Source organism: Diabrotica undecimpunctata, chromosome 4 (genome assembly GCF_040954645.1).
Source record: "Diabrotica undecimpunctata isolate CICGRU chromosome 4, icDiaUnde3, whole genome shotgun sequence".
NCBI lineage: Eukaryota > Metazoa > Arthropoda > Insecta > Coleoptera > Chrysomelidae > Diabrotica > Diabrotica undecimpunctata.
In genome coordinates, this window is record NC_092806.1 from 109686972 (window position 1) to 109713945 (window position 26974).

The 26974-nt window shown below is 34.6% G+C and overlaps 1 protein-coding gene across 1 annotated transcript in view; it reads right to left on the minus strand.

Moving 5' to 3' along the window:
• LOC140439852 (alpha-N-acetylgalactosaminidase) overlaps nt 1-26974 on the minus strand; it is a 212126-nt gene that overhangs the window by 12284 nt on the left and 172868 nt on the right. The window contains exons 6-8 of the mRNA XM_072530008.1: nt 25832-26029; nt 22565-22729; nt 1880-1952 (exon numbers count right to left, since the gene is read on the minus strand). Of these exons, the coding sequence (XP_072386109.1) occupies nt 1880-1952; nt 22565-22729; nt 25832-26029 (436 nt within the window). The remainder of the gene's footprint in view (nt 1-1879; nt 1953-22564; nt 22730-25831; nt 26030-26974) is intronic.

A 26974-nucleotide genomic window follows, 5' to 3' on the forward strand; every position in this document is an offset into this window, starting at 1 on the left:
AATTGAAATTGACAAGTACCTCAGCAGATACAATGATAAGATAAATTTGAAAGCATGGTTCACCTTATGTAGAAATGGCTAAAAGAATATTCCCACGGCTTTCTCGGCGTTTAAAGGCTGACTAAAAGAGAATTAAATAAAAGCCAAGATGCGATCTGTAGTGTCAAGGGGTGAATGGCTGGCTAGTTATCAGTCACAAATGGAGACCTCTGGAAGCCAGGAGATATCTGGTTTTAGTTACTACTGCTTGGGTATGCGCTACTATGTTGTTTTTCATGCGATCCAATGGGATTACAACGAAGAAAATAACAAAAAAAGAAACAACAGTAGAAAGCTCTGAAGGCACTGATATAAAAACCATAAGGCCAATAATACAGGGAACTGTCAACATTGAGGAAGTAGATCCTATGACTAACGAAGAGGTTAGTAGTAGTTGGTCAAATGGTCGAGGTCCTTCAGTTTACGAATTAGTCTCGTAAAAACCTGACAAGACATAACCGCAGTCAGAAAATAATTCTCACAAAGCTTAAAACAGGGGAAAATTCCATTTTAGAAAAAATTATATTTAAATCGGGGTATCCAGTTGTGAAGTGCCTAAATGGTCCAAGTACACAATGATTTAAAAAAGTAGATCCCCGGCTGGAACCCGGGAAAATACAAGCTTACAAGCTAAACACAAGAGCTAAATTCTCAGACCGTACGCATATATTGTCTACATTTCAAACGTGAGTGGGACGAAGTTGGATGCAGAGCAAATACTCATCGATTACAGATTAGTAACCACAATACTGGTCTGTGGACCGTTTGAAAAAAGCGACTGCGGAAAAACTGAGCTCCTCAAGAATTTCTAGTACTCGGAAAGGAAAAACCAGAAGTGTCAAACTATATTAAAACAGTACTATTAAGTTTATTCAACCTGATCAAGAGAATAAGAGTTGATGAAGTGATATAAATGACGAAGGAAAACCCAATAGGTCTGTAAAGGTCGTGAATCCCTAAACTGTAACTTGTAATCTGTAATGCATTACCAATGAATTTACAGAACCGTCCAAGAAAAAAAAGAAGAGAATACATATGTAAGGCACATTAATTACAGAACCCTGAATGAGTATGAAAGGTATAAAATTATCAGTAATCAAATAAACAATAAAAAAATATCAATGCAAATGATTGTTAGCCGAAATGCATTACATCTATGTTGAAGACAGAAAAAATATGAAACATGCCGCGAAATGAAAAAAAAAAAAAAAATATTAGTAAAGACAGTTAGTACGCAACGCTACTGGTTTGAAGTGTCAGTTGTGTGAGTTTTTAAAGCATGGGTCGATAGATATATAATATACATATTATCACTTTTGTCAAACCAGTATCGTTGCGCCATAACTCTATTTTACTTTATCTTTGATACCTCGCGTTTTTAACAGCTGGAAACCCTAATTCGCGACCATTTTTCTCAGACAAGGTTGTATCATCAGATTAAGAAAAAAATAGCTTAATTTGATATAAAAAACATGCATATATGTCATGAGCAGCGTATTTTATTTAAAAAATAAATGAATAAAATAAAATTTTTGTCAAAAACGAATTACTATTAATTGAATTAAAAATATTTACGGCCAATTTTTGACTGGTAACCTATTATCAATGTATTCGTCTAATTTTAAACGTATGTAAAAGTGTGAGTTTGATGAACTGCGTTATGAACGTAGTGATCTTGCAGTGGGATCTTGTACTGTACTGAAAGAAAGATCAAGAAATCAAGAATGTACTTAAATGATGGCGCCTGATTATATATAACACGTTTTACACGAATTAAATCATGATCTCATGCTTCGCGTGCTGTCTATAATGAGAGTTGAACGTACAAAAATAAGCTTACCTGATGGATTGACTTTCACTTTTATTTTGGTTTGGGGTGACAACACACCGTAGTCTACGTCTTCGTATAAATCCTGAAAAATTATTAAAATGATTAATTTATTTTATTTATGACAAAACTGTATCTGTTGGTTGTATCGCCACAAAAAATTATAAATAATGAGGCTTAACAACGAGAACGACATGGTTCTTAAAAAACATCAATATACTAGTAATATAATAAATTATAACGATATTCCAATTAGAAATGCGTTCATGTAAATCGATGAATTCAAATCCTCGACTTATAGTAGCGATGGATAAAAATATTTTACCACGGAAGGAGATTTGGATACAAAGGATTAATTGAAAACTTGATCAAACTGATGATCTTGTCAACATAAATTTTCACCATTGCAATCGCAGACTTCTAGATCGGTATCTACAATATTCTGATGGAAAAGCGCTTTCTTCTTTACCAAATAATTACTATTCTAAGTAGTTGTCATAACCTTCGCTACATGTAAATAAATTATTGCCTTCTTTGCCGAAGAAAAAACTTGTATGTCCATTGTTTGAACTAATCTTTAGTTTTTAAACAACAAATGATAAACCAAACTTTCATTAATTGCTATAAAATGGTGTAGAGTAAAAAAATGTCAAAAATAAAACCGTGACGAGAGATATTAAAACGATTCAGTAAGTATTGCCCGAGTGTAAGCAACTCCGGTGTTACTTTTGTAAAAATCTCGCAGTTATCTTCCGCGAAAGACCTCTGGTTCGAAAAAATAGAAAATAAATTTAAATTACAAAAAAATTAGTGGCTTATAATGTTTTATTTATTTACCGTTTGGTGGTACAAACTCAACTACTCACATGCAATACTAATACGTATTACATATTATACTTCCTACTTCAAAATGTCACGACTAAGCAAGGGACGACAGCCAAGTCGTAAAATTTTATTAGCTTATAATGGCCGGGGGCCGTATACCATATAAAATAAAAAATCGAACTGCCAACAGTTGGCGAACTCCCGTACGAAAATTCGGATGTAGAAATTTTACTTCGAGTAAGGACTTATGGTTCCCGGTCAGTGATTCAATTCCATCGGCATATTGCCGTGTAATTTAATACTTTTATGTTTTCTTCAATGTAAATCTAACCACTGTTTGGTTTTGCGATTAGTTACGAAAGTACTCCAAAAGTTTACTGAAGATGGACTGATTAGTACTAAAACGTTTTGAACTTTATTATAATCCATTTGGATTGTTTAATCTAATTTTTTAATTAAATTTCCTACTTAAAATAGAAGATTTTTAATTCGATATTCGAGTTTTTTTTTAGATTTTAGAAATAAAAGACGAAAGATGGAATGGAAGAAATCATAACATGGAAACCTTGAGATGAAAAAAGAAGAAGAGGAAGACACATAACGAGATGGCAAGATGATCTTAAAAAAGATAGCAGGCAAAACGTGGCTGAGAACAGAGAACAAGAAACAGGAATGGAAACAGTTAAGAGAGGCTTATGTTTCATTTTGGACGCAAAAATGCAAAAGAATAAGATTAAACTTTCGCTATATTTCCCAGTGTTTTTTTATTGGCATAGACATTAGTCATTCAGCCAGTTACAATAGATTCTCTAATCAGACAAACACACAATACTATCCCCAATAAAAAATTAATTAATAAAAAAATACGGATAATTAATAGAAGATACGATAAGGAAACATACGCTTGCTTCTCAATATTTCAATTTCAATATTTCCCAGTTAAAATCTAGTGGAAAACCATGACTGTAATGTGATCTTGGTAACATTTTTTTATTTTAGAGTATGCATTAAAAACCATTACATAATCAGTTAGATTATTTATTAATGTAAACCCCGGTCGTACTTCAGCCAATTGGCTTATTTTATATCTTCCATTCGTATAACCTTCTGGCCCAGGTTTTAGTGTTAATGACTACTTTGTAACAGGGATGGCTTTACGTGCCTTCTGAAGCTCAGTTAAATTAGAAATTGAAAAATGTTTGATGTCTTTATTGTCTACTGGAGTGTATTGACTCATTACACACTCAGTGATTTTAAGAAATAATATACCACTGCACTTATAAGCTTATAATCAATAAAAATGAAAAGTTGATAATTAGACCTAATGATGATATACACCAGAACGATTAGATATATTTTAAACATTTTTAACAAACGAACTGTAACTATGATCGTTCTTTACAAGTCTTACATAGTTTTTAAATCTCAGTTATTAGTAGTAGTAATTTGTTTGAACATTTAAGCATGGCTTCTGCAAGTGCTATGAAGGATTGTACGATCAAAAAATTATTCAGTTTATTCTTAATTGACTATCGTATTCATAAAAGTTATATAAAAGTGAACACTGGCTTTGCGGCTGTCATGAACCAATTACAGTTTCTTGCTGGTTGTGTTTAATGTTTTTTACAGAAAGAATATATGCACTAAATTTAGATATAGTAATTTAAACATCACAAAAGAGATACAATAGTTCAGTGAGTCATGTTTTGTCTGAAAAGGTTTAGTTATTGATCGGGAAAAATCAAAGCACTGAATACGTTGTAAGTTTTCAGTATATAATCAACATAGAAAACATAAAGAATGGATGAAACAGAGCAGAGATCGTTTTAGAGTTACTTCCTGCTGGTTAGAAACTACAATGAGAGGAATATGGAAGCAACATTAACGCAGAATATTTAAACCACCAAGATATTGTTACGAGAGTTCCGTTATATTTATTTCATATAGAAAAAGTCTCTTGACGAAAAAGAAGAAGTAATGAAGAAGTCTAGAATTTTCTAGATCTCATCGAAAATTCATGAAATGAACCTTCACTTCTAGTGAAGTGTGGAACGTCAGAAAATATATATATATATATATATATATATATATATATATATATATATATATATATATATATATATATAGATGTTGTTGACAGTTTGTAACAGTCATAGATAAAACAGTGGCGGCTGGTGTGGTAAAATTTTGGGTAGGCCAAGCCAGCAAATTACATAAAGCTATGTGTAATCAGAGAGGGAGGGGTCACAGTGTCATAAAAAATGACCCCCCCTCTTAAAAATATTTGGTAACCCACTTATCTTATTGGTGGTAAGACGAAAAGTGACCTTGCATCAGAGAAAAGTAATCACCCTCAAGATCCATGACCTCCCCAAAAAAAATTCTGAAGCCGCCAGTGTGTGTAATACATTTTTTTTTGGGTGAGAGTGGAAATCTTTTTTTTTTCGAATTTTACGATTTTTTTTTAATTTATTTGGGCAACCGTGCACTTGTTTGCAATTGTGTTGTTTGTTTAAAAATATGTTACAATTATAGATTATGTTACATATTTTTTTATCATAATTTAAAAGATAATTTATATTACAATTCGATAATTACGTTACAAGTGACAACGATGGTCGACGTAGGCCCGATCGTCTGGTGCCTAAACAGCAAGCATAAACACGACAATATAAATCGTTGTCCGGCAAGCTGCTTAACTTCAAACGCTTATTGTACGGGGATCTTATATGAGCTGGGTCGGCTAGTTCAGATCGGGCCTATTAATGATATTTAAAATGCGTGAATACGATTCGATATTTTCTGTGGGAATATAATAACATAGTTGTTTTAACGGACGCAATGTATTGAGTGATTTAGTACATTTAAAAGTTATTTACATGCATTAACCTAATTTTTGAATGTGTTTTTCAATTTTAAAGCTCTTAAAATTATTGGGTAGGCCCGGCCTATCCTGCCTACCCCCAAAAGCCGCCTCTGAGATAAAATTACACCTAGATTGGTAACAGGGATAGCCAAGGTCAAATCACGTTCGGATTTCGCTCCCATTCGTTTGGTGGCGCTGCTAGTTTCGTTTCTGCGCGGAGGGAGTGTGCTGTGGTCAATTCAAAGTTGAGTTTAGACAAATACGGCTTCATAATTTTTTATATAAGTAGTGCAAAAAGGTACAATTTTAGACGATTTTTTATTATGGCATCGAACACATTATATGGAATGCCAATGGAAAAACGAAGAAATGAACAAAGAAGAAGATATTGTGTTCCAGATTGCATGGATACTACTAGCAAGCATTACCGTTTTCCAAGTCCACGAAATTATATGGATATGTTTAATAAATGGGTGAGTGCTGTTAAGAGCCCTAAATTGTAAATTTATGCGACTAAAATTGTAGTAAAATGTCTTTTACAGAATTAGGCTTTTATTCACATAAAACTTGACATAAGAATGACAAAACAATTATTTAAATACTGACCAGTTGTTGTCACAACATTAAGAAAACTTAATTATACTACACTTGGCTTGTATTATTAATATTTCTTGTAACACAATATAACATTTCTTGTAAAATTTTTATAAATAAAGGTTTTATTCTATATTTTGTTCTTTAATTTTTTTAATCACTTTGGCATTTTAATGTAATAGATAATAAATATAGTCTCAACATAACAAGAAAACCCAAAAAGTATACGAAAAATATTTATTATCGTATATGATAAGGATTTTTCTTGTTATTTTAGGATTATATCGATTTTCCTTTACTTTAAAATGAGTTCACAATCCTAGGCAATATTACTAAACTTTTGAATTTAGCGCCATGTATATATAGTTACGCTCCCGGTCACTAGGTGATGCGCCAATCATTGTTTTATTCGTTAACACGGAAGGTGACGGAAGTTTCAAAGGTGGTACTGTGCTATGGTAACAGTAGTATTTTGAGTTTTGAAGTATATAGTTGTCACTGAATTAGGTATTGTAATATTGTTGGCGAATAAAGTTAGTTTCAAGAAGTGTAACATTGGTGACAGCGGAGGGATAGAAGACATATTAAGTATCTTCTGCATTTAATAAAGAAATAGATACGTCCGGACCCCCTCATGGTTTTTCAAAATGAAAGAAGATGAGGATAAACGTAGACAGGAAGAGAAAGCAAAAAATGAGGAGGGTAGGCAAGAATAGAAAGAGGAAAAGGAGAAGCGTAGGGAGGTGAAGGAGAATAGTAGACAAGAAGGGGAAGAGAGGCGTAGAAAAGTAGAGGTAGAACTCATGAATGGTTTATCTCAAATTCACGAAACTTTTTCAGTTAGAGATAAGTCAAATTACTAGCAGAATAGACAAATTAGAAGAACGACAAAACGATTTAGAAAATAAAATAATACAGCAACAAAACGAGTTAGAAAATAAAATAGTACAACATAAAATCGCATTTAAATTAAATGTAGCAAGACAAATAGTCGAGTTAGAATAAAAAATTAATATCCAAGTTTCTTTATCTAATATTGTTTTAGTAACTAATGTCGAATCAGAACAAATAGCTACATTACCTCCCATAGTTGAACCAGGCACAATTAGAACTAGCAATTTTAAAACTACCCGCATTCGATGGCCAAACAGCATATGAAACTTATCGTTTTCAATTCGAAGCTAAAGCTAGAACAAATGGCTGGACTGAGAAAGAAATGGCAGCTTCCTTGGTAGTGTCGCTTAAAATTATTGGGTAGGCCCGGCCTATCCTGCCTACCCCCAAAAGCCGCCTCTGAGATAAAATTACACCTAGATTGGTAACAGGGATAGCCAAGGTCAAATCACGTTCGGATTTCGCTCCCATTCGTTTGGTGGCGCTGCTAGTTTCGTTTCTGCGCGGAGGGAGTGTGCTGTGGTCAATTCAAAGTTGAGTTTAGACAAATACGGCTTCATAATTTTTTATATAAGTAGTGCAAAAAGGTACAATTTTAGACGATTTTTTATTATGGCATCGAACACATTATATGGAATGCCAATGGAAAAACGAAGAAATGAACAAAGAAGAAGATATTGTGTTCCAGATTGCATGGATACTACTAGCAAGCATTACCGTTTTCCAAGTCCACGAAATTATATGGATATGTTTAATAAATGGGTGAGTGCTGTTAAGAGCCCTAAATTGTAAATTTATGCGACTAAAATTGTAGTAAAATGTCTTTTACAGAATTAGGCTTTTATTCACATAAAACTTGACATAAGAATGACAAAACAATTATTTAAATACTGACCAGTTGTTGTCACAACATTAAGAAAACTTAATTATACTACACTTGGCTTGTATTATTAATATTTCTTGTAACACAATATAACATTTCTTGTAAAATTTTTATAAATAAAGGTTTTATTCTATATTTTGTTCTTTAATTTTTTTAATCACTTTGGCATTTTAATGTAATAGATAATAAATATAGTCTCAACATAACAAGAAAACCCAAAAAGTATACGAAAAATATTTATTATCGTATATGATAAGGATTTTTCTTGTTATTTTAGGATTATATCGATTTTCCTTTACTTTAAAATGAGTTCACAATCCTAGGCAATATTACTAAACTTTTGAATTTAGCGCCATGTATATATAGTTACGCTCCCGGTCACTAGGTGATGCGCCAATCATTGTTTTATTCGTTAACACGGAAGGTGACGGAAGTTTCAAAGGTGGTACTGTGCTATGGTAACAGTAGTATTTTGAGTTTTGAAGTATATAGTTGTCACTGAATTAGGTATTGTAATATTGTTGGCGAATAAAGTTAGTTTCAAGAAGTGTAACATTGGTGACAGCGGAGGGATAGAAGACATATTAAGTATCTTCTGCATTTAATAAAGAAATAGATACGTCCGGACCCCCTCATGGTTTTTCAAAATGAAAGAAGATGAGGATAAACGTAGACAGGAAGAGAAAGCAAAAAATGAGGAGGGTAGGCAAGAATAGAAAGAGGAAAAGGAGAAGCGTAGGGAGGTGAAGGAGAATAGTAGACAAGAAGGGGAAGAGAGGCGTAGAAAAGTAGAGGTAGAACTCATGAATGGTTTATCTCAAATTCACGAAACTTTTTCAGTTAGAGATAAGTCAAATTACTAGCAGAATAGACAAATTAGAAGAACGACAAAACGATTTAGAAAATAAAATAATACAGCAACAAAACGAGTTAGAAAATAAAATAGTACAACATAAAATCGCATTTAAATTAAATGTAGCAAGACAAATAGTCGAGTTAGAATAAAAAATTAATATCCAAGTTTCTTTATCTAATATTGTTTTAGTAACTAATGTCGAATCAGAACAAATAGCTACATTACCTCCCATAGTTGAACCAGGCACAATTAGAACTAGCAATTTTAAAACTACCCGCATTCGATGGCCAAACAGCATATGAAACTTATCGTTTTCAATTCGAAGCTAAAGCTAGAACAAATGGCTGGACTGAGAAAGAAATGGCAGCTTCCTTGGTAGTGTCGCTTCGAGGACAGGCAGCAACCGTCTTGCAATTTCTTTCCCAGGATGCACCCAATTACACCTCTCTCGTTCAAGCTTCAGAAACAAGATATAGCCAGCATCATCTAAAGCAGATTTTCCAAAGTCAGCTATAAGTTCGATATCAAAGGCATAACGAAAGCCTGCAAGAATATGAAGCCGATATTAAAAGATTATTGCATTTGGTATACCCTCAGGCACCTAAGCATTTTCTGGAACAAATATAGAGCAATAAATGGAGCTAACGCTAAATGGAGCATTAATCTCAGCCCAGGAGTATGAAGCGGCGAAGAGTATTTCCAGATCTCGTCCAAAATTCACTATCACTACCGTAGATAATCAACAACTTATTTTATCCCATATATTAAGCATACTATAAAATTCAACAAAAATCTCAAACTGAAAACAGATGTTTTAATTGCGCAAGAATAGAAAATTTGCAAAAATAATTGCCAATTACAGGCAAGGACAGAAGAACCAAATAATGGGGCCAGACTGTCGCCAAGATCCACATTTAGAAACCCGTCGCATAGTCCTACTAGAAATACTAGGACATATATGTCTCAAAGAAATCGATTTCCTACAAGTGACCAAATAAGTGAAAAAGATACTCTAAAATTTAAAGTTGTACATTTGAAGGGGCAACTAGCGATTAGGAAAAATGAAATAACAAAGTTAAGAGAACAGGTGTCATTTTTGCAAAATGAACAATTAAAAGAATTACAAGATGCTTTGAACGAATTATAGGTTCAAAGTCAGTGTCAGCTTGAAGAACAAGATAATGTAACCGAAGAAGGTAAAAATCAGACTTCTTTGGAAAACCTTAAGAAGAATCAAAAGAAAGATAATGATATCGTATAACTTAAAAGTCATACGATAATATCTTAAAAATGGAGTAAGACCTATTTGTCAGGAAATAACCAAATACAGTGGAACTATAAAGGCGTACTGGGCTCAATAGGAATCTCTGTACCTTTCCAATGTGTGTTATATCGAAAGTGGGAGAGTCCTAATGGAGTACATACAGTTCAACAAGTGGAACTGCCAAAATCACACATTAAAAGTGTGCTAGAAGAACTTCTTGCAGCCTTCATGGCTGCAGCACGGTCATGAGAATTTCACATTCTTTCCCCATTCTACGCAGTACCTCCACATTAGTAACTCTGTCAACCCAGGGTATACGTAAGATGCGCCTATAACACCATATTTCGAAAGCTTCGAGCCGATTCATAGATACAACAGTCAGGTCAGTGTCCATGCTTCCATTCCGTAGAGCAGAACTGTGAATATGTAGCAGTTCAATAGACGGCATTTTGTTTTTAATGATATATCTAGACTGTTGAAAATGGTTCTCATTCTAACGAATGCTGCTTTTGCTTTTATTATTCGCTGTTTAATTTCTGTTGAGTGGTCCCATTGGCTATTTAAATTGGTGCCTAGATATGTATATTGCTCGACTCTTTCGATATTCTGTTGGTTGATTGTAAGATGAGCGTTTAGTATTGGTTTTTTACTAATTGTCATAAATTTGGTTTTCTTTATGTTAAGAGCTAGTCCTTATCTGTTGCTGACTTCTGTTATGCGATTTGTTAATATCTGTAAGTCATTCAGATTATCGGCAAAAACTATAGTGTCATCTGCATATCTAATGTTATTCAACCATTCACCGTTTATTAGTATTCCTTTCGCACAACCGTCTAAAGCTTCCTTAAATACCCATTCAGACTAAATATTGAACAACAATGGAGACAAAATACAGCCCTGTCGTACTCCACGTTCTATTGCAATTTTATCAGTTAACTGGTCTTCTATTTTGATTTTGACCGTTTGATTGTAGTAAATGTTTCTGATAATTCTAAGATCTTTGTTGTCAATTCCAATTTCTTGCATTAGAGTCATTAATTTGTCATGTTTTACTCTGTCAAATGCCTTCTGGTAATCTATAAAGCATACGTATATGTCACAATTCACATCCCTGCATTTCTGAAATAGCACCTGTACAGCAAAAAGGGCCTCCCGTGTTCCCAGAGCATCACGAAATCCGAATTGTGTTCTTGTTAGTTGTTCCTCACATTTTGTATATATTCTTTTGTGAATGACCTTTAGAAATGTTTGAAGTAAATGGCTCATAAGGCTTATAATTCTATAGTCTTCGCACTTTCTCGCATTGGGTTTTTTTGGAAGATTTATAAAAGTTGACACTAACCACTCTTGGGGAACCACGCCCGTATCATATATACTGTTAAATATATTTGTCAACCATTTTATGCCATCATAGTCCATAAGTCCATAGGAGACAGGTTTTACTGGCATCAATTGCAGCCGAGATGTAGAAGATTGGTGTAAGAAATGATAGTTATGTAATGGTAGAAAACGCCCTAGAACGAGAAGTCGTGGTAAAATGGCACAATATCTTTCCGGAGAGCCTTTTGAACGACTTGCAGTGGACATTCATGGTCCACTTCCGATGACAGAGAGGAAATAAGTATTTAATGGTCGAAATGGATTATTTTTCAAAATGACCTGAAATTGCACCCCTTCCTAATCAAGAAGCGACTACAGCAGCAGAAGCATTTATAACACACGTCGTATCTAGACAAGGAATTCATTTAAAGTTACATTCTAATTAAGGACGAAATTTTGAATCAAAATTATGGCAAGAATAAATGAAAATCTTGGTATTAAGAAAACTCGCACTACGCCTTTTCATCCTCACTCAGACGGAATGGTCGAAAGACATAATAGAACTATTTGACAATACCTTTCAATGTTTTTGCTGACAAAAATATTGGGATACTTTCATTCTTCTTTTGCTGTTAGCCTATAGAAGTTCCAAACATAAATCAACTGGTTATTCTCCATCGATGATGATCACCGGAAGAAAAATGAAGCTTCTCCAAGATCTTATTTTCGGAAGATTGCCTCCCTGTAAAGAACAATGTTCAACCCTGACGTACATTGAAAATTTGAAAGAAAAATTGGAAAAAGTCTACGAATTTCCTCGGAAAAGTTGGAAGCTTCAGTATGGTTATAGAATCCCACACGTAAGAAAGGACTTTGTTCGAAATTTCAACGTAACTGGAAAGACCCGTACACCGTCCTGCAGAAAATAAACGATCTAATCTACCGTATTCAGTTTTCAACTTAGAAGTAAACCCAATGTAGTTCATATCAAGAGCCTAGCTCCATACCATGGAACTAATCCGCCATGTTGGCTTCAATCGATCCCTGATAGTTCAGTTATTCGAGGCGAATACGTATAAAGTAGGGAGCAGTGTTATGACAGTTTCGTGAGGTTTATTTCATATAGAAAAAGTTCCTTGACGAAAAAGAAGAAGTTTAGAATTTTCGACATGTAATCGAAAATTCCTGAAATGTCTAGTGAAATGTGGAACAAAGAAAAATATACAGTGCTAGTCAAAAGTCCGTTCCCCCCTCGTATCTTTTGAACGGTTATAGTTATAATAGTGAAATTTGGAGGGAGGTAATAAACAGACGTAGGCTTCTCAACTAGTCATAACAGGTGACATAATAGTGACAGATGACGTTACAGCGCCACTGTGACAGATAATTATAAATGGAACCTTATGGCAAGTGATACCTCGTTTGCAAGGTATTGAAAATACCTATTCAGTCATAATAATTTTATTTGAGTTTAAGCTCATTTTGATAAATAAATTAAATAAATACTAAAATTGTAGTTTCGCATTTAATTAATAAATATTAAAATCTCCGCCTCTAGTTACTTGTCAAAAAGTTGACGTTTTTCAATTCTCTAATTGTTTTTACGCCAACTTCAACTTTTTTGACAATCAACCAGAGGCGAACGTTAGAATATTTATTGATTAAATGCGAAACTATAATTATTTTAATATATCTATTCAATCATACTAATTTTGTTTGGATTTAAGATGCTTTTGACGAATAAATTAAATAAATACTAAAATTCTAATTTGGCATTTAATTAACAAAAATTCTAACGTCAGCCTTTGGTTATTTGTCAAAAAAAGTTGACGTTTGTCAATTCTCTAGTTGTTTTTAGTTTGCAAAAGCGTTTATAGTCCAATAATTAGTTTCTGTTTCTACTTAGTTTAGTCAATTCAAGTTTAGTCAAGTTGTTTTTAGTTGGTTGTGCTTAGTTAATAATTAGTTTTGTTAGTTAGTTTATTTTAGTTAATTATTGTTTACAAAGGCAGCATGGTACGTACTGTATTCGATAAAGTAGCAGCTGTGTTACTATTTGATGAATGTGGAAATAATTTCCATGCAGCGGAACGTCTTTTTAATAAGAGGTACCCCGATCGCCCTATATCGGGATCTTATTTGAGAAAGCCTCTTCGGAAGTTTAAACAAACAGGTAGTGTTCAAGATGTCAAATGATCTGGTTGACCAACAATTAGTGATGACAAAAAAATTGACATATCAGAAATGGTAGTGAACCCTACTTCTTCTACAGCCCAAGTTGCATTTATCTATGGAATCACTCAAAAGACAGTACACCGAGTGTTGACTGAAAACAAATTTCATCCATACAAATTAAAAATTGTGCACCAACTTTCAGATGATGACTCCTACCGAAGCCTAGAATTCTGTGAAAATATGTCCAATAAAATTAACCAACAGCCCAATTACATAAAAACAATTTGTTTTAGTGACGAAAGTACTTTTTCCCTCAATGGAAATGTTAACACCCACAATCTGAGGTATTGGAGTGACACAAATCCTCACGTTTTTCGTGAAACACATACTCAATTTCCAAAAAAAAATAAATTTTTGGGCAGGTATTTTGGGAAATCACAAAGTTGGGGATATTTTTCTCAATACTAACTTAACCGGTGAAGTGTATCTGGAGACAAAATGCAATTGAACCATTAATACTTGAAATTCTGGAGGATAATCCAGATGAATTCGGCAACTTGGAAATAACGTTTCAACAAGATAGTGCTCCTGCACAACATTATGGTGCAGTAAGACGTTACCTAGATAAGGAATATGGTGGTAGATGGATTGGACGACGAGGTACGATAGAATGGCCCGCTCGGTCACCGGACCTCACACCATTAGATTTTTTTCTGTGGGGATACTTGAAATCTAAAGTTTACGCTACAGCAACCGAACCGACAATATTGACATTTTGAAACAACGAATTGTTGAAGAATGTAGGGCAATTTCCCCCGACACATTTAAACGAGTACAGCAAGAGTTTAGAAGTAGAATACATTACTGTCAGGAAGTAGATGGAGCACATTTTGAACACTTACTATAAGAACTGGTTGTTAAATATTTATCAATTAAATGAGAAGCTATAATTTTAGTATTTATTTAATTTATTCATCAAAATGAGCTTAAACTTAAACAAAATTATTATGGCTAAATAGGTATTTTCAATACCTTTCAAACGAGGTATCACTTGCCATAAGGTCCTATTTAAAATTATCTATCAAAGTGGCGCTGTAATGTCATCTGTCACTATTACGTCATCTGTTATGACTAGTTGAGAAGCCTACGTCTGTTTATTACCTCCCTCCAAATTTCAATATTATAACAATAACCGTTCAAAAGATACGAGGGGGGGAACGGACTTTTGACTAGCACTGTATATAAACCTATGTTGTTGACAGTTTGTGACAGTAGTATTTTGAGTTTTGAAGTTTATAGTTGTGACTGAATTAAGTATTGTAATATTGTTGGTAATTAAAGTTATTTTCAAGAAATGTAACAATATGCAGACAATATCGTCGCTATAACGACCTACAAAGAACAATTAAATCCAAATTTCTTCCTCCAAATTTCAATATTATAACAATAACCGTTCAAAAGATACGAGGGGGGGAACGGACTTTTGACTAGCACTGTATATAAACCTATGTTGTTGACAGTTTGTGACAGTAGTATTTTGAGTTTTGAAGTTTATAGTTGTGACTGAATTAAGTATTGTAATATTGTTGGTAATTAAAGTTATTTTCAAGAAATGTAACAATATGCAGACAATATCGTCGCTATAACGACCTACAAAGAACAATTAGAGCAAATGGTACAACAATTAGACCAAGAAGCCAGAAAAGTTAGATTAAATATGAATTATGATAAAACAAAACTGATGACAAATCAAGAAAAAGTGTTGAAAATCTTAATTAAACAAAAACAAATAAAAGAAGTTAATGAACACACATATTTGGGGTAGATAATAAAATTAAACAAAGACAACCAAACCACAGAAATAAAAAAAACGATCGAGATTGTCATGGATTCGTTTGGTAAACTTAGCTACAGATTGAAAAATAAAACGTATTCTCATTATCTTAAAACGAACCTGTTCAATCAGTGCATTCTGCCCATCCTTATATATGGATATTAAACTTGGAAATCCAACAGCTTGATCAGGTGTGGAAGTAGATGCTTTAGTTAGATCTTTTAATCTAATTTCAGAATGGGTAATACTTTGTCCTGTAGGAACAGTTATTTTCGTGTCTTCTAAATACCGAATGAAAGCGTATTCGATATCCGACGAACTTGATTTATTATTATTTGTGGTATCACTATCAGTTATCAGATTAGATTGCTGAGTTGTTTTTAACCGCTCCAAGAGCAGTGTTACATCTCAAGGAACGATAACACATTTTCTAAATCCCTACTTTAATATATCATCGCTATTATTTTGTATTTTTTCGATTAATTCCCGTAAAAGCGTTGGAAAATCTTGTTTCTGCAGGCCTTTTTCGTTGGGTCAAATAATGCAACATCTAAGGTTGTGTAATATGGGTGGTATTCGGAGGCAAATATATAAAACGAATATCGTGTTTTAGACACAGGTTCAGGACTTCAACATTAATATTAGAAGACAAATTATCTCGTAAAACGATCTTCTTTCCAGATTTTTTAAGCCTGGACAATAGAATAGTGTTAAACAAATTTGCAAATGTCTGTGATTCGAACCATCCAGATGCAGTATTTGCATAACGCGTATCTGGGGGGCCATTTTCAGTCCAGGTGTCGCAAAGTCGTTAAACCCACGTTTATTTAATTCCTTTTTTTTTGTCCGGGTTTATCTGTTAAGTTAGTCTCATCATAATTAAAAATAGCATGTGGGTTCACACCAGTTTATATTTGTTTTAAATTTTCTATCTATTCAGTCATTTGGTCTGCATTAAGTGCTGATCTACTTCTTTTTATGTTTGAGGCTATCCTTGTAGTAAGGTCCATATGACCATTTAAAAATGATTTGACCTAATCCATACCTTGAGTACTATCCTTAGAGCGAGTTATTTTTTTCCTTTGCGATTTAAATAAGTCTTGACTATTTGTCTCAATTCCATTCCAGTAATAGGAAAACCAGCATCACTAAGGGTATGAATGCATTATACGAAGCATCTTTTCTTTTCATTAGAGAATATTGATGGATATCCAGGTTTTCTAGCGTGTATTTCTGACAAACATGCCTTCAAATCTTCTTCTGAGCAGTCTGCATATTTGCGAGATCCCAGTTTCCTTTTATAACGTCTGGGTATTTCCTGAAAACCATTTTCCTATTCAACCTTAAACCCTTGAGGATACTTTGCACCACTTGCAAGTTGGCGGTGCAAAGTATACACAATTCCACGTGTTAAGTGCACATGTAAACAATTTTTTGTTGTTGCTATCCTGGTTTAAAACCGTTATTTTAACAACTACAAATCGCAATCGGTTATGGTATATGCCATTAGACGTGTATTTATCATTTTTTTCGGCCAGGACTATCTGTACATTATGATTTTGCAAAGCCAGAAAATAAGAGAACCAGGTTAATATTAAAATATACTTTTACACGTTTGATGTTTGGTGCAAAGTAACCCCGTTTTTCGGGACCTATATATTTTATTCTTCTCATGGCTATTATTTTTTATCATTATTTTATTGTATTCCTTACTTATTTCTTCACGCTACGTCCTGGTGATCAATAACACATTCAATTCTTTTTAGATAAAAAATGTGTCAGGTCCTTCTTCGATTTCTTAATGTTATCTAACGTAATAGACATTTTATCTCATTTCAATGTGTTGTATTTCCACAAAGATAACATCTGTTAATTTGCAATTAAGTAATGTTTTTTACTGGTGAGTTTTTACGCTTAAATCGAGATTATAAATGCCTCGTGTTTTATCTGCTGGTTTAAGATTGGTATCATTTAATGACTTATACATCAAAGCAGTAAATAATTATTTTAATATCACAGCAAGTGATCTTTCATAAATGTTCCGCCCTGTAAACCTCATCATAATTTCTATTTATATACACTCTAATATACATAAAGAGTTTTTTTTACAAAAATATATTCAATTACGCTTATGTGAAAGTTTTCTGGTGTAATCGTGTCGTTAAAAAATTAAGAAAATTAATAGGGTCACTTGTTTCATTAACACCGGTAAATGTACACCTACACATACACTGCAGACTGCAGTGCTAAATAAAAACGTCCTATTCGCAATTTTCCCTTTTTTTAAAATAAAATCCTGCTGTTTTGTTCTTGGACATTTCCTAACTTATTATTCAATCGGAAAATTAAAACGGCTTTTTCAACTTGTATAATAACGTAGTTTATTTTGTCCTTTCTGCAAGTTATTGTTGCTGTGCTTAGAAAAAACGTCCTATTACGTTATACTTAGTTAAATCGTCCTATCAGAAAAAAATATGAAGATAGGTCTATTTAACTGAGTAATTGGGTGAAATACGATATTTGAGTGATTTACACCGATGAAATATGTGGTTCACGTTCACAGATGGCTTGTGAAGTTTGAGATGTCAGTTGTTTTGAGATTAGTGGTGTTTGAAGACGTATTATTTATTAGTAAATATACGAATAATCTGAAGTTTCTAATAGGCTTGTAGTAAGAAATAATAAATTTAAGTAAACACCCGAGTGGTTTGTTTTCCTGGAAGCCGTCTGTAAAAACCGGTCGTACTGCAGTCAGCTGGCTTATCGTACATCTTCTATTCATTTATGATACCCATTCCAGAATTCCAGAACCCTGTATTAGCTTATACAGGTCTAAGGGATGGGTACCATATATATTTGGAGTCACTTCGTTGCCTCTCTAAAAAGTGTTTTCTGCCTGCGATCCAATGCCTCGCAGTCATGCAAGATATGGTTGACTGTTTCAGGTTCTCTGCTACAGAGTCTGTAGCTCAAGTCCCCATTCCATCTTGATTCCTGCTTGTTTTCCGCCGTACTTCAATCCTATTAACACATGTCCGTCCAATATTTATGTGTGAGTTATGTTGGCTTCGCATCCAGGCATTTTCCGGTCGCGGACGATGATTTTTGTCACTCCTACGGTCGGCTCTGGACCGAAGCATTTTGTAGCTATTGCTCTTCTGGCAAGTGCGTCAGCTCTTTCATTGCCATATATTCCCCGATGATCTGGACATAACAGTGTAACACTGTTATATTCCACTAGTTTGTAGAGTTCGTGTCGGTATTCCCACACTAGCCTAGAGTCCATCTTAGGGCTTATGAGAGCCCCCATGGCTGCTTAGCTATTTGTGCATATATTGATCCGATTCAGTTCGAAAGCCTTAAAGTTAATTTCTCTTGCACACTGCAAGATTGCAAAAATTTCTGCCTGAAATACAGTGGTATATTCTGCTAGTGGAATAGAAATGTTTAAATTTCCACCACTACCGAATATTTCTGCACCCCACCCTTGTGCAATTTTAAACCCTTCCGTATATCCCTGTAGTCTGTGTCGAGATTGATTTATTTGTGGTTATTTGTAATTGTGCTGTGTTTTAGTGCTTTTAGGTTTCAGATATCAAAGGGTCACACGGCTGTCTTAGACAAAGCCATAGCTCTGACCGCTTGGAAGCCGCCAAGAAGCAGAAAAACCGTTGGATAACGGTATCGAAGAGAATATAACCTGGTAAAACCAACCACGTGGTCACCACGTGGCCGCATTTTGAGGCAAAGAAGGTAAGTGCTGTGTTTTCTGTTGTTTTGGCGTTTTGCACTCTCTAACGGAGATTCTGCTGGTCACAGTGTAGGCATAGTGGGTGGTCCAGTAAGAAAGCCACCCACGTAAGCCGTTGCTGGGGCTATCAGCTTCCGTCGGAGTTTGTGAACGTGCCGTGCCGGCAGAAATCTGCACTTTTCCAATATCATATACAAAATACGTATCTACGAGGGACCGCTAGCCTATAATTTTAGATAAGTATAGTCCGGTATTCCTGCCATCTCGGCAATGTATTCAGAAGAAAACCTAAACCCAAACTCCCATTCCTACCCGCTATTCTGCTGGAACTCGCCAGCAACGAGCTCCCTGATGAATACATTGACATACAGGAGGTAACTCCCCTCTTTTACCGTCGCTTATTATAATACTAAATGTTCACTTCGAACTGACACCGACGGGGGGGGGGGGGGGATTTTCGGTTTTCTGTGGTTTTCCGATCCCATTGCACAACGATACCCCGTCGATTTTTTGATTTTTTGAGGTACCAGTCCACAGCTGCCCTCACGCCTCGCGATATTCATACAATAATTTAATAAATTTACTAAATTAATAAACTTATAAACATTTTCATATATTTACTAATTTTGTTTTAGACCAAAAAATTCTGAAAGGAACCGTTTCACTTGCATCCCTTTCGCCCCCGATGGTCCAGGACTAGTGAGAGCAGCAACCACCAACAAACACCACGCAGCACACCAGTGGACACATTCCAAAATCCAGTGCCATACACCCAATACCAAGGAAAACATGTCCTGAAGAGGCAAAAGCCTAAAACAGGACAGCGTAGCCATCCAAACACAAGAAAAACACCAAAAACTCACACGACCAACACTACAATGGATGTCGAGATTTTTCTCTGCCCCACCCCTCTGGCGGTGATAGGTCCACTTAGAAAGGTACTTCAGGCTTGTATGTGGGTGACATATTGTCAGAAATTTTCATCCATTTGGCATCCCTAGTTTTATTTATTATGTTACTATGTCCTGATCTAACTGGTACGTTGCTCAGATTAATTTTCTTGCAGTCTAGAATATCCCATCCTTGCCTCCCGTCTTATAATTATATGTAAAAGAGGGATATGTTGTCGAATGCTCCCTCTATAACAATAAATGCACCCAACCTCATCTCTTCTGGTTTTCCAGAACGTACTCCGACCTCTGTAGGAGATGGTGCAGTCCCGTTTCTGTGAAGACTCATACTCGATCGCGTACTGCACCTGCTGTATCGGACTGTCAATCAATACACCATTCCTAATTTGACTATCGAGCAGTTTTTTTAGAGCCTTCAGTACGAATGACATCAGACTTATAGGTCGTAGGGACTTAGCTTTTTCTTGTCTAATTTTGACATGTTTGAGTATAACAGCCGCCCTAGGTAGCCTGCAGTATCATACATAATTTTTTGTACAAAAGGTCATTTCCCATGTAGAAGTATTGGTGGTTAAATCCCATCCAGACGCGGTGATTTATATGGCTCAAATGATTTGATTGTCCATTTGATTTTGTCCCGGTTTACGACTTCTTTTACCACATACAAGCTTTCCCTAGAACCATGAGTCATGGCATCTATTTTAGTCTAGTCTGACATGTGTGTTACAATTTTTGTTTCAGACTCAGGAAAGTGCACCTGAAAATGTTTTTTCAAGGTTTCTTCACTATTCTGAGTGTATTCACCTGAATCCTTTTGGTGCGAGATAATAGTTATCTGTGCATCCTTTGAGAGAACTTTATGTATTCTTAACATTTCTGCAGCCTGATCTATCTCCTCGCAATGCCTTCTTCACAATTATCTTTTTGTCCTTCTCAGTACCTTATTACATTCAGTCAGAGCTTTGCGAAAATCGACCCACTTGCCTTATCTTTTGGCAAAATTAAATTTTCGTCCAACCTGTTCTTTGATCTACAAGGTGATCGTTCCACCAAGCTACTTTTCTGTTGGAATTCCTCACTATCTCCGGACAGTTGTTTTCAAACGCTGACATGACAAGCTCTTGAAATTGTACGGTGGCCAGGTATAGGTCCAATGTATGCCTTTATAACTTTCTATAACCTCCCTTTAACCCTGCTTAAACAATATTCCAGGTCTGCTTGATATGCTTCCCAGTTTGTTTTACGAGGACTGTGTTAAATTTCCTTGATAGACTCATTGCCTGTCATTTCAGATGTGTCGATGGTCTGAACAGGACACCTCATCTGACACATGCTTCTTTTAACAATTCTAGCCATGTGAGTGGTCAATTACCTCCTTACTTTTGGAAGTTACGAAAGTTGGTTTATTTCCTACGTTCAGTATGTCTAAATCATGTTCCATAATAAACTGTAGTAATGACTTATCTCTTTCATTGGTGTTTGTACTGCCTCAAGTCAGATGGTGGGCAATCGCATCACAGCAAAGCATCCAAAGCCTATCAGTCGTGAATGGATAGCTGCATATTGTTACGATAACTATCCTGGCCTAAAAATAACTGTAAAATATATGATGACTAATGCTAATATGTTTTAGATTTTACGAGAGACTTCGATTTACCTGAATGACCTTCCGGAATAAGGTCGAACCGATGCGAGGGAAATCCAGTTTGCCTTTACCGTTTCGCCATCGAAGGTTTTAGACTTTTCGAGATAACGGCACTGGTATATAATAACGGAACTCTAATTGAAGGGACAGTTAATTCCGAAGACGCGCTCGCGATAAAATGTTACGTTCGCTTTTTAATAAATTATGTATATTTAGTGATAAATAAATTCATATCAGTTATTGTGCTTTTTAATGAATTAAGATAAGAACAAGACATTATAAATTAAATAGACATTGAAATAAAATCACAACAATATATTTTCAACATATGTATAATATGAAAATGCACACACTATATATATTTTTAAACTGATTTATATTAGCATGTTTTGCGATACGTTAAATAAAAATCATAAATTAAAGTTGTGATGGGAAAAATTATGAAACCGTAAGTTTTTACCGTTCCGAGAAAAAACCAGGCAAAATACTTTTATTCGTATTAACTATTATAGTTGCGTCTGAGCATTGAAGACTCAATACAATTTTTAAGTACTATTGCTGTTCAATGGAACCAATTTATAAGTTGTAAGCTAAGTTTTATTCACCAAATTCAAAATAAATATTCATTAACATTAAAAAATGAGACGTATTGCTTAACCATATTTACTTCAACACTTTCCAATTGAATATTTTTGTCGAAAAGTCAATATTGTCTTTTTTAACTTTTACGAAATATACTTGCTATTTAAATTTTAACAAAAGATCAAGAAATCTATAAAGAAGTTCTCAATACAAGCATCTTACGTATTAAGTATATATAATACGGATTTTCATAATCAATGGCCCTTTTGACATTTCATATTTAAGAATTATACTTACTTCTACTCTATAACCGGTAGGAGACGTCAATCCCAACTCTTTAAGAGTTACTGCTACATCTGAAGGTGTACCGTCAGTCCTTCTGTTAACAAAAGCTATGGCATAGGAGAAATAACTTTGGTATAGTGGAGTTATTGGTCTTGACCAAATTTCTATTCCTTTGTGCTACAATTTAAAATATGAAAATAAAAATAAATGATCACTAACATTTATATATACACGCATGTCCAAAAGTTTGAAATACGTACACATAATATATCTACGCCTATGTTGGTTTTAAAACTGTTTTTGATATTCATTCTAGAGCGTTTTTAAATGAAAATGATAAAAAATTTGAATCGTTTTTGTATGATTTGGGTCACATTCAACTGATTAGCGTATATAAACATTATTTCAGTCTTTGTTTAAATTTGAATTGAGCCGTTTAAAAATGCATAGAAAAGTGATATCTCATTTTGACAGATCTAGAGTAATTGCTTTGTTACAACAGGGTTTTAAGGCTTTTTTTACAACATGGTCAAAGTTATATCGCGAATATTATTGATGTTACTCAGAGTGCTGTATCGGAAATTAAAAAAAAATCCAAGATACAAATGACGTCACGGATCGTCCCAGAAGTGGTAGAAGTCGATGTACAACAATAGCACAAGACCGGCAAATACCTTTGATAGCTCGTAGAAATCGTCTGGAATCTACAAGTGGTATATCCAGAGAAATTTCTAAGCTCCAAGGACTGAATATTTCACGGCAAACAATAACACGCAGACTAAATGCGGTAAATTTGTATCGTAAAAGACCGCTACGTGTTCCTAAACTAACCCAATAACACAAAATAGTAAGGTTGCAATGGGCTAGAGAAATGGTGCACCATGGTCCTAACTGGAATAACGTGATGTTCTCTGATCAGTCAAAAATTTGGCTTGGTATCTGATTCGCGATGAACACTGGTTTGGAGGGCCCCAGGACGACAAGCCCGACTAGAAACAGCCCAACTGCGTGTACCATTTGAAGGTGGCAGTATTATGGTTTGGGGTGGTATTATGAGTGGTATACGGACGCCAATGCTGGTTCTGGAGAGAAGAGTCACTGGTGCTGTGTACATCGAGAAAGTTTTAAATCCTGTCGTACGTCTATTTCGAGGGGCAGTAGGTGATAAATTTGTGTTTATGCATGACAACGCACCTCCTCATCGAACAGCAGCAGTACAAAATTTTCTGGAAGAAGAAGGAATATCTCGAATTCCCCCGACATGAACGTTATTGAACATGCTTCGGACATTCTCAAAATACGCATCAAGAAGCGAAACAATCCCCCTATTACACTTCGAGATATATAAATATATATCTACAGCATCAGCCACTCCTAATCTTTGCCGTAGCTGGCGGTTTGGAATCTTGTCTCGTATTGAATGAGCAACACTGAAATAAAACTGGGCAGGTCACGTAACTCGAACAGATAACAGATGGACAAAGCTTATGAAGGTCTATGTCCAGCTGTGGATAGGCGAAGATTGAATGATGATGATGATGATAATAATAATCTATTTTGAATAATCTTACTAGGAATGTTATTTAATCATATTATTCTTTTGTCTTTTATGAGATATGCCACAGTATGTTTTCGGGTCTCATAAATAAAGAATGGTTATATGGAACAATTGATAATAGGAAAGATCACTTTTGTAGGCATTTTAAAACCTCTTCTGAATTTAATTAGGTAGGAAAAATGATTTTTGTTCGATTTATTCGTCACCACATCCTTTGTTGATTTAGTGATCCGAGGTAGTTAAACCTAGAACCACTTTGAAATCAGCAATATTTATGGAATTGGACGGATTGCATATCATGATTTGGATCTTCTTCTTGTTCCGAAAACACCACATTATCTGCTCATTGTGGTTCTATATTATTTGTTGTCACCTATTGGTATTACACCTTTTGATCCCTGTAAGACTTTTCTCTCCATATATAATAAATAAATAACGTTATTAATCTTTATTTTTCTGAAACTGTTTTTATATTGTCTTTTAGAAGAAAGATTTAGATCTTGTGGAACACCCCCCCTTTCATATTTCCTATGACTAACTCATACTCCACTTTACGCAATCGATCGCTTTAGTGCAGTCGACGAAGCTAAACATACGATTTTTCGATTATATCCCAGGCATTTAAAATTTTTTGTTCCGTCCCTTTTCCATATATCTTTTTTACAGATGGAATGGTTAATTCAATAAAAATACTGAGTTCGGATATATCATGTGGCTATATCCTCACCTAACACTAGTATCGTTGTGTAATGAGATTTCAAAACCACCTAAAAAACATTATCCTACTTTACTCTGTATTATTGATGACGATACTATTTGTGTTTTCCGAGAGGTTCCACTTTTCAGGGAGCATTTGACTCACAAAAGTTGCCGAAGATAAAAGGGGAGCAGAGTTTAGGGACCTGAAGAGTCAAAGCTTGTGTCTTACTTAGGGATTGTTGTAAGCAATATTTAATTGCGGATTAAAGTGAAGGTCTGGAAGTGAAGACTGTATTATTGTTAGCCGATGTTAAAATTTGGGAAACGATAAAGAGGTTTTAAATACAATTAAAGTCAGAAAATTGCAATATCTGGGACATGTCATGAGGGGCGAGCGTTATAACTTGTTGCAATTAATAATGCAAGGAAGAATACAGGGTAGAAGGAGTCGCGGAAGAAGACGCATCTCCTGGTTAAATAATTTGAGAGCTTGGTTTAACTGCACTTCTGCTGACCTGTTTAGAGCAGCGGCGTTGAAAGTGCGAATTGCCATAATGGTTGCCAACCTTCTTAGAGGAGATGGCACGTGAAGAAGAAGAGAAGATGTTGAAATTGTATGTCCAAAAATGTTATGAGCAACCTCGTTACATAATCAAGCGACATCAACCGACTTATCAGGGAAGAGTTTAAAATGAATCATGCACATAAAGTGAATTATTGATTATACACGTAGACATATCAAATTGGACTCGGAATCCAAAGAAATTGTATTCAAGAAGTAAATGCTAAAGATAATCTCGAAAGGATACCGAAGATACAATAGTTATGATGTAACGCTGACTCGCCTCATTATGGTGCACTAAATGGTTAACGCTAAATGAGCAGGAAGTATGAACCACTAGATTGAGTTCTCTAGCAGATCTCTTAATTAATTAATAAGGTGCAGTAATATAAATATTGTATTCTTAAATGACAGTTACTGTTATTTAGCTATTCTATGAAAATAAATGATGCTGACTTACTTTATATATTCTTCTTCCTTGTATCCCTAGTGGATCCTGATCTACTGATATAATTTTCCTATTTTGTAATATGGCTTTGTACTCTGGCCTTATAGTCCTTAAATCTACTGACATTAGAAGCGGAGCTGCCAAGATGGCCCAGATGGCCATCTGAGTTTTGCTCTGTTCATAACTAAGTCCGAAATTCCCGATGATGAGCTGAAACAAGAGAAAAATTTAAGTTAGTTAAAAATTTAGTTAAAAGATAGCATCAAATTGATTTTAAATAATGAATTGATTGCAAAGATGAATTCATTTTTAAAGGGTAAAGAGAAAAAGTAAAAAGGACTTAATCATAATTGGTTTTTATTGTAATTGCTACGCTTGATTTCGGGCTCTACAAATTAAAAACCAATCATGACTTTTTTTAATTTTTTTTTCTCTCTCAAATCGATTTTATTTTGGTGAATAAACACTACAGAAATGAAATACACGGTATACATGTGTATACACATACAGTGCTGATTAGTTGATTGCAGTTAATGCAGTTAATTGATTTCATAACAATATGTATATTTGACAAGAAAGCTGGGATTGGTCAAGTAAAACTAAAGAAAAAGGAGGTAAATATTAAAAGACGAGCAAATCTTTAAATTTTTTGGTGTTACTAGGTAGGAAAATTTGTTGATTTGGTTAACACGGTGTACGATACGGGAATAATACCGCAAGAGAATGGCTGAAATCAGCGGTTATAACCATCTCTAAAAAACAAGCAGCAAAAGAGTGCTCTGACTATTGAACACCGAGCCTCATGAGTCATACTTTAAAAGTACTGCTTAAAGTAATACAAGAGAGAATATTTAAAATGTTAGAGGAGATTAGTGAGACGCAGTTCGGGTTCCGAAATGGAATTTCGGGAAGGGCTATTTGCCATCTACATATGATATAAACGTTGACCTACACTTGTGCTTTGTTGACTACGAAAAAGCTTTCGATAGAGTAAGAAATAAAAAACTAATATTAGTAAAGCACATTAACAGTAAAATCATAAAGATAATCCAAAAATTACATTGAAACTAAAGTGTCATAGTTTAAATTGATGAGCAACAGTCTGATGAAATGAAGATCTGTAGAGTATATATCTGTAGAGAATATTCATATTTC